The 12,111-nt window shown below is 40.7% G+C and overlaps 1 protein-coding gene across 2 annotated transcripts in view; it reads right to left on the reverse strand.

Annotated features, from left to right (window-relative positions):
• Nucleotides 1-12,111, reverse strand: part of LOC144512611 (nck-associated protein 5-like) — a 122,241-nt gene that overhangs the window by 31,185 nt on the left and 78,945 nt on the right. For both annotated transcript variants that reach the window (XM_078243421.1, XM_078243422.1), the window contains 2 exons: nucleotides 6,704-6,785; nucleotides 1,787-1,966 (listed from right to left, as the gene is read on the reverse strand). In XM_078243421.1, the coding sequence (XP_078099547.1) occupies nucleotides 1,787-1,966; nucleotides 6,704-6,785 (262 nt within the window). The remainder of the gene's footprint in view (nucleotides 1-1,786; nucleotides 1,967-6,703; nucleotides 6,786-12,111) is intronic.

The raw sequence follows: 12,111 nt of genomic DNA on the forward strand, positions 1-12,111 counted from the left end.
ATGGATTTATTATTACCTTTGCCAAGGAGGTTATGTTTTCGTTTTGTCAGCAGGATTATGGAAAAACTACCGGCTGAACTTCCATGAAACTTGGTAGAAGAGTGTAGCATGGGCCAAGGAAGAACCATTCAATTTCAGAACGAATCACAAAGCGGATATACAAAATATGATTGACTTTTGCAACATTGCGAGACAGGGCATGGCCTTCACAGAGGTCTGCGCTCTCCGCGTGCCCTTGTAGTCGTTTATTGAAAAGCATGGTTTTTAAGGATTCATTTTCCATTGCTTTCTGCTGCTGTCAGAATATTTGGCCACAAGCATGGCACAATGCAATGCTCACTGATATTTGAAGAGCCAGTTCAGGACAAAGAAAAAGATGAATGCAAAGAAGTAACCATGTTTACTGTGATGGATGCTGCTGCAGCAGTTATTAAGCCTGTGGAACTTGTTAGTATACAGTGAACGAATGAATGGCAGCGAATTGAAGGGAAAGGGAGGATAGCCCTGATGTCTCCAGCATCAGGTAAAATAGTTAAAGAAAGGAATCCAAACCTAGAGATTTGTGTATAAAGCACGTTAATAATAATAATAATAATTTTAGCTCTTATGTTCTCATCACTTAAGTAAAATGACCAACAGGCATTTCTCCAAAAGTCTGGGTGTTTTCCTTTATAGACCACAGTGCGTGCCTGCCAAGTTAATGAACACTATCAGTTGAGCTGGAGAAATAAGAGCCGGGCAGTGCTTACTTAGTGTCAGTGGAGTTTATGCACAATGCTGGGCAGTGATGTATTGCCTGTGCTTTGTTTTTGCTGCTTTCGCCTGGCGGTGCATTCATCACCCGCGCCGGCAGAGTGGAATGAAATGGCAGATAACTTTTGATAAAGTCATTTAAAATGTAATGTTCAGGTGATGTGCTTCATCAGGTGGATTGCCAGGACAGGCTGACCATACTTCCTGCCAGTCTCGGAAGATAGCGTACTGCTGAGGAGCAACACGCAATTACCTGCCACTTTGTTGTAATTAGGGCCTATTTTTTATCATGGATGCTTTAGTGTAATGTTGGAGGGGGAAAAAAAAGACATTTTTTTCTTTTTTTTTTAATGTGTGTAGACTGAAAGAATACACTTTCTTGTTTCAGGTACTTTAGTTCCTTAGATACGGGTGTCAGTCAACTTGTTGAATACTGGCATCATTTGCTTTATTGTCTTCCAAAAATTGTACCCGATTTGAGATGAGGTAAAGACTAAACAACATCAAGATGCCACATGGTGCCACTTAGGAATGAGAAGGTATGACTGGTAGCCTAAATTTAATTAAGTCTGAGTCCTCTAATTGCTGAAGAGATCTGAGAGGATGTGTCCAGTGGCTACTGTAAAACAAAACACGTCAGCGTGGATCACAATGGCAGCGCTAACCCTACCCCGCCTTAGCTGTTGCTTGAGGCTCATGGCGGAGTGCAGCTCAAATCCCCGAGCGCAGGGGAAAACAATCCAAAGCTGGAGTACAGCCTGAGGCCCTGCGGCAGCGACTCTCATAGGATGACTTTGCTCTCCAAATGAAGACGACTGGAGAATTTGATGAGCTGTCATGCTTTCAGACGCAACTGAGCAAAGGACTCTGACAACTGGCAGACAGGCTGGCCACAAAGGATAGCCAGGATTGAAGAGGCAGGAATGAAAAAGAACAAAGCCGAAAGAAGGTAGGTGGAGAGAAAGGAAACAAAGGGAAAGCCGTAAAGGTGGAAAGAAAAAAAGAAAAATGAAAAGGGTAGCAAAGTAGTTACCTCCAGGGCTTTGAGGCGATCCAGAAGAGGTCTGGATTTGTCTGTGTCATCTTCTGCTTGGCTAACATCGGGATCGGCGTTTGGCGGAAGCCCCGGGTCTGGCTCCGTTTGAGTCGACGGTGCTGAGCCATTCCCTTCGAGGCCATCGTACTGTTTCCGCACTTCCTCGGAGAGTTTATCCTGACGCACAGAAAAACAAAACGAGGTGAGAGAGAGAGAGAGAGAGAGAGAGAGAGAGAGAGAGAGAGAGAGAGAGAGAGAAGGAAGGAAATTTGGCAAGTAAAAACGACAAATGTTTCGGGGGCAGGATGCAAAAGAAACGGGTAAAGAGCCGTGAAAGACAAAAATCAGAGGGAAGGAGAAAAGGGAGAGGGGAGAGAAAACAGCGGAGAGGATCAGATGGTCAGACAGGGCAACAGGGAGGCAGCTTTGACAACAGAGCTCCAAAAACATCCCCTAATCCCTAATCATGTTTCACTTGTTTTCCAAAAAGGGGCAGTGACCTTGTGGGGCTCTCATCTCGTCTGTATTATGGGGATCCTTTTCTCTCCCTCTTTGCTCTCACTGTGTATCTATCTTAGTCAGTTTGCCAGCTATCTTTTTCTTCCTCTGTTTTTGGCTTCCTGGCATCTGCGATAATTAACTACTAGTAATAATTAGCCACTAATTAGGCACTGTCTGGCTCGCACCAAACTGCTACAAGACAACACAGTGAGCTCTCTGTCACAGTTAAATTTTAAGTAATCTTTGGAGCCTAAAAGTATGTTCACTGAACAATTTGGTCATTGCAATAGCATCTTCTGGTTTTAAAGTAATTTTTTTTTAAAGAAAAACTGCTACATTTAAGTGTTCCAGCATCTCAAATGTGAGAAGTTGCTGCTTTCCTCTGTTTTTATATCATTTTAAATACCACTTTCGGTTTATGGGCTGTTGATAGGAGAAAACAAGCAATTTCAAAACATCACCCTGGGAAGCTATGACGGGCATTCTTCACTATTTTCTGACTAAACTAGTGGCTGTAACCACTCTTTACAGGTTAAATATGTCTAGCAGTTCAACTAAAAAAAGATTTTCTCCTCTAAAGCTCTCAGATTGTTTCATTTGAATAGCTGTTAACAGCCTAAAGAGGTAAAACCTTTCCAATATTTCACAAGAATAAAAGCAAAGGTTTGAGACAACTGAGAAAATAAGCATCTAGATAAAGAATATTTCCATTTTATTCTAGTTTAGATATGTTGAGTTTAGTTTTTTGGATTGTTGGTCAAGGGAAAACAAGCAATTTAAAGACTTCACCTTGGGTTCTTGGATTTTTTAAAATACATTTTAAGGCATATTATAGTCTATATTTTGGCTGGTGATCTGCTTGTGACTCTCTATGACCTGTACCAAAGAGTGATTGTTTCATTACAATACCTCGTAGAGGACTGAAAAAGTCAACCTACCCAGTAATGAACAAGAAAAGCAAACATTACAAATAAGGATCTAACGTCAAACAACAAAACAATGTTGACATGTGCTGCGAAGAAAGCAATTGTAGCTTTTCTTGAAATGAGTTTTTTGAGTGTGATATATCAGCATGCGCACAGGCTACATTTTTTTTTAAACGCTTGAAATCCATGCTTTTTGGTCTAAACGTCATACCCAAATTAAAAGTGGTACACCTCCTTTCTAGCCTCTGTAACTCTGTGTCAGTAAGGCCTAGAATCACACTGACACTTGCAACCTTTCCAATGATACCAGGCACACCCCAGAGTGTCAAAGTATATGGGAGCTGTACCACGTCAGGTATGACGTTTAGACCAAAAAGCATGGGTTTCAAGCGTTTCTTCAGCCACAGTCGAGAAGCCTTTTGCAATTATGTAAGCACGTAATGTAATCTGAAAACTGCTGCCCTGATTAAAAAATCAATGCAACTGATCTCAGCTGGTATTCTGTCTGGAATGGACATTTCTAAGTGACCCCAAACTTTTTACCGGTTGTGTGTGTGTTTTTTATATATATATCCAAATGCAGCACAGAACAAGATGCGTCTCTCTCCTAATAGGAATTGGAAATAATGTCCACTTTGTTTCAGATTGATCCAATCTCTTCTAAACGTATATTAGGTTTTCAATCTTACTCGATTCTATCAGACAATTTTGTTCGTGGCAATTCTTTAAAGTCACGGTTTTTAGGTCTGCTTTTGTCTGCCAGGTCTAGCCTGTGAAGTCTGCGGTTTGCTCTGAGAGGCTGCTTATCAGACGGCGTTAAAGGGCTCGGTAATAATCTCCGCAGAGAGTCTGGAGTGGGAGAGGGGAGGAAACCTTGTCCCTCACGCTGCCCTTTCAAGTTATTAAGTTTGTCTGCTGAACACACAGAATACAGCTGCAGCAGCAGCACATCGGAGGAATGGATGGTGTTCAGCTATACTGGGAATACCATAATAACCCTCCAAGTTTACTCTCTTTGACTGCTGAACATAGGAGCAAAGTATGTATACATACAGTACAGTAAATACTGCACATCAGTGTGGAGTACACTTTTTTTTTTTTTTAAATAGTCAAGTTTTATAGAATCTCATGTAATTGTGTGGACTTAAACTTGACTATTCTTCCATAAAAAGATACGCGACATCAGTAAGATATCAACACTGTATTTCTATATGTTTACAGCCATGCTAGTGGCACTGATTTGGGCTAATTGCTAACAACACTGCATGCTCACAATGACAATGATAACCTGCTGATACTTTTGCTAATTAGCACGGAACATTAAGTACAGCTGAGGCTGATGGTAACATCATTAGTTTTGCAGGAATATGGTCGTAATGCAAAGACCGACATTAATTAGCTTACAATTAACATTAGAGGGAAGTGAACAGATGTAAAGAGCACTTTAGTGACATTGGAGTTAAAGTTAGGGTTTCAGCAAGGATACAGTTTAGAATTTAATTTATTTCTGTTTTAATTTTTATTTCAATTCTTAGCTCATAATAGATTAAGCATAATCTAAATCACTTATCTAGCAAGACAGGCAAACATTCTCCCATTCCAGCTTCCAGAATATGCTGCTTCTCTCGGTTTCATATCACTGTAAATAATTTCTTTGGCATTTTATAGACTAAACAATTCACTGATGAACCAAGAAAACAGTGAAGATTCAGACATAGGTGAATAGCTGCTGAAAGGTTTCACCCTATAATACTGCATAAGTTGTGGTTAAACCCAGGTGCCCAGAGTTGAAAATATTTACTAACGATTGTTCAATACCATTTTTTGCTTCCCGATACGATTCCGATGCCTAACTTTGCGTATCGGCCGATACCGAGTACTGATCTGATACCAGTGTGTCATATACTTTACTATGATTTTAACAGCTGTATACTACTATCCCTGTATGGATCCCTGTATGGATCCCTGTATCTATCATTGTTGTACGGCCTGGCTCGGGTTAAACTCTTTGTGAAACGTGAACAAACAAACAATAAATGCCACAGAACTTTATTTTATTATCCAGTTTGACAGTGAGTCATAATGGAAAAAGAACATAAACAAACTACTTTAAAAGTAGATTTTCTTCAGGGCTAAATTACGTGGTATCTGATCGGTGCGTAGACTCTGGTACTTTCCGATACCAGCATCGTAGGCAGTATCGGAGGCTTTTCTGGTACTACTACGCTAATCGGAACGTCTCTAATATTTACTGCCATCACCACACTGAACAGCCATACATAGACAACTTCAAACAGCTCCATTCAGGCCTCGTTTTTGCATTTTTCTCATTTGTACAGTCAATGTTATTACAGTGTTTCTATATGCATCTTTATGTTCTTATATGTATTTTGTGTCATCTTTTTTCTTATCTTATCTCACTGTGTGCCTCCAAATACCCCTTCATATTCAACTTCCACCTTTTTCATCATCTTCCTTCTCAACATAATCTCTCTGTGTTGGGGAACCCAGGGAAGGATTACTCTGTGTGCACTGAGAACATTGATTTGCATACCGACACATTGTATTCATGTCACATACTGTATATTACAGAGTGGGCTGTCTAGTCATATTTTCATTATAAAGCTTTTGCACCTCAGGACGACCTGCAGCACATCAGTCTTTTATCATGACTACTAATCCCATGTTTCACTATCCTGACAATTCATGTTATAGTGCTCGTTTGTTATTCTGCCCACTTTTATTTGCACTCATCATTCAAAGATGTCCTGCATTTATCTCTGTCTTTTATGCACAGTGATGAATGCATGTAGTCATTTCCAAAGACTCTTTTTATTGCATACTTGCTGAACTAGATGCCCTTTTCTTTTATTCCCTAGAAGCGTTTTGCTGCTGGATGTTATAGAATGTGACCTAAAAGAAAGATTTGTGTGGTGCTGAGGCTGGATAAATATTTAAAAAGGTATTTTCAAGTCTGAACATTAATGCATCACACTTTCTTTTCCATACAATAGTTAAGGCTCTCAGACATGGGAGTGAATAACAATGCACTGATGATAAACAGACTGAGGCAACAGCATTTCAACACCGTGTTAACACACCGAGCTCCAAATTGTGAAGTGCGACCCTGAAAGTGACCCTGTGTTTCGTAAATATGTGGTATTCTTTCTGCCTCTCTGCTAAATCCCAGTGGCTATTTCTCTTATGTAACAGGATGAGCAACGAACACTCTCACCTTGGCTCAATATAGCTTTATTCAACACGTTCTGAGCTGAAAACCAGGAGGAGTGAGATATAAACAAAGATACCTATACATACAAATGATTACTGGCACATCAGTGAGTAAATAGAGAATATGAATACACACAATTACTTTTAGGCTCCTTTAGCCACTTCCATTACCTCTCTCTCTCAGACATTCACTTTATTTCATTTTAGTTCCATTGAATGGCCACAGGAAGAGCGACAGACACGGATTGTTATTTACCTTGTAGGCCTTCATGATGTCCACAGCAGTCTGCTCCCCGACGCCCTGATTCTGCAGCAGCGACCGCACCGTCTCTTCCATCCTGCACACACACACACACACACACACACAACACATATCATCGTTATGGACTAACAACCTAATTTGTCGTGGTAATTTGGAGGACTTGTTGGTTTTCACTCAAGTCTTCAGATAATTAAAAAAAAGCTGTGGATTAGGGCTGGACAATATATCGATATTATATCGACATTGATATATAAGGCTAGATTACGTCTTAAATTTTGGATATCGTAATATCCTGATATGACACAAGTGTTGTCTTTTCCTGGTTTTAAAGGCTGCATTACAGTAGAGCGATGTAATTTTCTGAACACACCAGACTGTTATTATGTCTATTATTTGCCTTTACCCACATAGTTATTATATCAACATAACTGATGATTATTTATCAAAAATCTCATTGTGTGCATATTTTGTGAAAGCACCAATAGTCAACCCTACAATATTGCCACAATATCGATAGAGGTATCTGGTCAAAAATATGGGGATATTTGATTTTCTCCATGTCGCCCAGCTCTACTGTGGATTATCCCAAATAACTGGGACATTGTTTCTTGTAAGACGTTGCTGTTTAGCCAGCAGCAGTTTTAGGCAGCCAGAGCTCCTCAGGCATGTTGCTCCGAGGTGGAGGAGTGATACCAAGCTCCAAACGTGCCTGGGTTTTAACACATCTACAGCCAGCATGAACCTGCCCCGAGGACATCAGGGTTATTTTGGGTATAAATGTCTGAAATGTTATGATTCCAGAGCCACCAGCTGTTTCTACTATAAGCATCTAAAATAGGATATATTTTCAAGCTGTTTCACAATTTTATTAGATGTTTGTTGTTTGAAATGGATTACTGCATCCTTCAATTGTAACTTTTTTTGCATAAGCATGCACACACAAACACAAGGAAAAGATAATGAAAAGAAAATGGGACTGAATCCGTGCCAGAGACACAAATGGATGATATTTTTTTTGGATTGAATCCCAACTTCTGCTCAGTTTACGATGCTGTGTCCAAATGACTATATTGAGTACAAAATGTGCAAACATAGTACTTACTGACTTATTGTGTGTGATTTTGTAGGCGCTTGCCGTGTGCGGCCGCATGTGTGCCTGCTTGATGGCTTGAATTAAGTGCAATCACAGCAACAAACACTGAGCGAGTGACCTTAACCTTCAAGTCCTGGTCTGCTCAAAACAATCTGAGCTTCTTCTGTTTTGTGCTGCTAACATTGCAAGCTGCATGCAAAACAGGTGGCAAAGAATGCATGTGAAAAATGCCTCTGCCTATTTCCATCTGAATAAGAGCCACATGCCATTTTTGTAAGGTGAACATTGACTATACATGCATTCACTTTCTGAATTCTGTATAAAAAAATAAATAAAAAAAACAACCTGATAAGACCAGATAAGCTACAGAAGATGATTATGGACCCAGCTGGGATCATATAAACAAAAATGATCTTTCAGGAGCACCGGCAGATGGGGAGTGACAGCCAGGCATTGTCATAAAGGAGCATCTTGACAAAAGAAGGGCATTGACATAGTCAGGTGGGAATTATCTAAATTCCATGACACTGTCTTTTTCTTCTTCTTCTACTGGTTTGATTCACAGTGAACTAAAACATGGCAAAGGAAAGGCTTCAGTTGAAATTGGCAATCGTGGCTGAAAATGAGAATTTTTAGAGTGGGATTCCCCCCCTATTTTGCTGCCAATCGTTTTATGGTTAGATGACAAAATGGACAACACTCTTATGTCTGTCCGTCGAATACGTAGCTGTGGCCAGCAGTCAGTTAGCTTAGCTTAGCATAAAGACTGAAAACAGAGGGAAACGGATACCCTGGCTCTGTCCAAATATTACAAAATCTGCCAACTAGCATCTCTAAAGCTCATTAATTAAATCTTTATACTGTTTCCTTTAACTCAAAATACCAGTAGTACAAGTGTCGCTGAAATTTTTCAGCTTAAAGAAAACACACAAGTATGCTGATTCATGACACATCTGAGTTAAATCATTTGAATATAAACATTTATACCAACTGTGCATTTGTATTATACATGCTTGTATAATCATTTCCTGGTAGTACTGCATTGATCGGCCCTGGCTGTTGTACGACAGCGGGTGAGAATTAGCACAGTCATGCAGGGCAGGGGAGGACGGGACTAGCCACACCATCTGTCCATTCTGAGCCATAAAGCCGGCTATAATCAGGCCGCTAGCTGCTGACTGAACATTCAAAGAGGCAGGCAGACAGGCAGAGCTGGTGGCAGACTGCTCCAGGTCCTGCTTTAAATGCTGGCCTTAATCAGAACAACCTATAGAGCAAAGAGGACATGACACAGACAACTTTAAAGTCCGGAGACGCTGACACCGGGTCAAGGACTAGCCGACAAGCATGATCAGCATGCCAAGTAGGGGTAGTTTTTGGACTGAGGGGATTTGCGCAGGTACCACCTACAGATATAGCCACAGTGTGTGCCTCTCGTGTATTTTTAAAAAGTGAGCATCTGTTTCTCTGAAAGATAAATCCCTGACGATCTTGCAAAAACAGGTTGTTTAACAGCCATTACCTCTGGTTTAAAAGTATTTCCAGAGACCTCTGAGTTTAAACAAATGTTCCACTTTCTACTGCATAATAAAAAAGACTTTAAACCCATTTTTGGAATTTATTACATTAATTCCTTAAAAATATTGCAGCTAAAAAAGACATCTCTCTTTTCTGTATGATGTAAGAAACATGCACAAAAGATGCACAAATTGGGATACTGCAGATATAGGCTAGATATTTTACAAGACACTTTCAATGATTCACGCTGCTTTCTCCCCGAGAGGAATTGTTTGGAAAAAAAGTCGCATACTGCCCTCCTGTTCACTGTTTTGTTGATTTGGTGCACTAAAAATCAGTCACAAGCCACCAGCAGAAGAAATGTACGGTACCATCCAGGATGAATATGTAAATGTGGGACTTTTAAAATGAAACCTGAAATGAGAAATAGCAGAAATATCATTAGGCAAGCCAACAGATGGGAGTCAAAATGATTCTATTGCAGCATGAATTAAAAAATGTGCCAAATGAGCCAGGGAAGAAATTGATGCAAGATTAAATGAATGATATTTGCTCTTTTGTAGCTGATGTGGTCTCTCACACACACACACCTTTCAGAGAAACTTCCCAGCAAGACCTCAATGACCTGCACATTACAGAGTGGCAGGATGGTAAGAAACACTTTGATGCCTTGGTATGCCTGCTTCCTCATGTTGTAGCTGGAGGAAGAGGAGGAGGAAAAAAAGGGGGGGTGTTTCCTGGACGTGGTGCTTCAGCGAGGCTGTTTTGAGGGGTCTGTGGGATTCATGCACACCTGAAAGAGAGCCTTTGTGTTTCTAAACAGCTCCACGGAGCTGCCTCACTTTCCATACTGCTTCCATTTCAAAGTCACAAAGCACAGATGTGTGGCATCTCACTGGACAGACTTTGGTGCTTTTGACGGCAAGGAAAGAGCAAAAAAAGACTTTGAAGTTTAGCGGTGTTGCTGAGGGACTGGAGACACTTAATGTGGACAGAAAGACTAGGTCCATTTTGAAGGAAGATTTATTTTATTCTGGCAGCAAAACGAATTATAAACAAAAATGAGCGCAAGGAGGTGATCAACAACCCCCTCCCCCACTGCTATTCTAAAGAAAACATTCATCCACTCCAAACATAATGTTTAACTCTTATGTCTTGAACAAAGGATTCTGCCTGAACTACTAGTTATCCTCTCATTTGCCTTGGCAATTCATGCAGAGCAACAACACAAATAAGATTGCTTTGGACAATTACCTCCCAATACTCACGATCAATGTTGCACTGATTACCAATTTCAACAAAACACTTTTTAACAGCACTTTTTTTTTTTCAATCAAAACACTAATAATGCATTAGTATTTGTTAGAGCTAATTATGAAGCGATTCCAAAACCATAAAAAATATACATTTAAATAATGAAATCTAAGCAGTAAATCCAGCTGAAAACAAAATGGGACAAGTGTCCAGCAAAACATCCTGTTAAATAAACAGTGTAATTTGTCATGACTGTAAATTCAGCCTCCTGAATCCTATTTATATGTGAGAGAGAGTCTGCTAAATGCTTATGATGGATGGACTATACCTCTCAGATGACAGAGCATTACTTTACATAAAAAAACAGTATTGCTCAGTGTGATAGTGTGATTAATCTCAAAGTGCTTGCAAACGACCTACTGAAAACATTATTCAGGGAAGGAAAGAGGGAAGGAAGGACGAGAGTGTGTTTGTGTGCGTTTTAAAGGGACGTATGTGGAGGCGAAAGCAAATTCTGACTTCCCTGACCCTCGCGCCGCACGAGCTGAATTTCAAGCGCGGCATTCGTCAGCAGTCCAGGAAATACAATTAGGGGTCCAATCAATTTTCAGCCTGAGGTCTGACGATCTTCAGGCAAACACACCCCTCTCCTTCTCACACACACAAAATAAACACGTCTACATCTCTGATGTGACGGCATGCCGCAGGTGAACAAAGTGACGCATCATCAGAACGCAGCGGGGCAATTAGAGGTGAAATGCTGTGTGTCTTATCGCGCTGACTGGTTGACAAACCTGCGATTAACATATGAAAAACTTCTCTCTCTTCTTTTTATTCTTCACCGTTTAGCTTTCAAAAGTCACAAAGACATCAAGACTTCAAACGAAGGAGGGTTTCATTCAAAAGTATTTTTATTCATTGAAACTGTCGTAGCTTAACACAGCTCGAACCTTCAATGAAAAATTCCTTCGCAGTCCTGAACATGATCAGAAGGACTCCAGAGCTCTCTCAAAATCTGACAATCTTAGCTCAAAACTTACCCCATCTTGGGTTTCCATCCATTGTTAACACCACCGTTCCTCCGGAAAAAAGCCAAAAACACTGTGTAGACGTCCCTGAGCTCCATATGCAGAGACATCCGAATGCACACCCAGCACTCTGTTCTCACAGCGCTATAAAGTGACCCAGACACTATTTCTGAAATGTGGGTCTCTAGGCTAAAATAGGCCATGCAGTCATCATATAAGCCTGAGTGCTTTTCACTCAATCGACAGACAGAATGGTTTGTCCTGTGGCCAGGTTACCGAGTCAGCTCAGATCTCCGCTTCTCATTTTCTATTTGCCGTGTCTCCAGTGTGTCATTATCCAACACTGGCTCTGTGCAAAGACAGTGATCTGGCAGGCAAAGACTTTCCCATATGTCCCTTGTTAAGCCCTCTCCGAAGGAGAAGGGCCCCTGCTGGGAGGCAAGCAGGCCGGTAGTTTTGGATCAGACGGGAATCAGGGATGGACTTGCATGGATGAAGCACAAATAAGG

This window comes from Sander vitreus, chromosome 24, assembly GCF_031162955.1.
Source record: "Sander vitreus isolate 19-12246 chromosome 24, sanVit1, whole genome shotgun sequence".
NCBI lineage: Eukaryota > Metazoa > Chordata > Actinopteri > Perciformes > Percidae > Sander > Sander vitreus.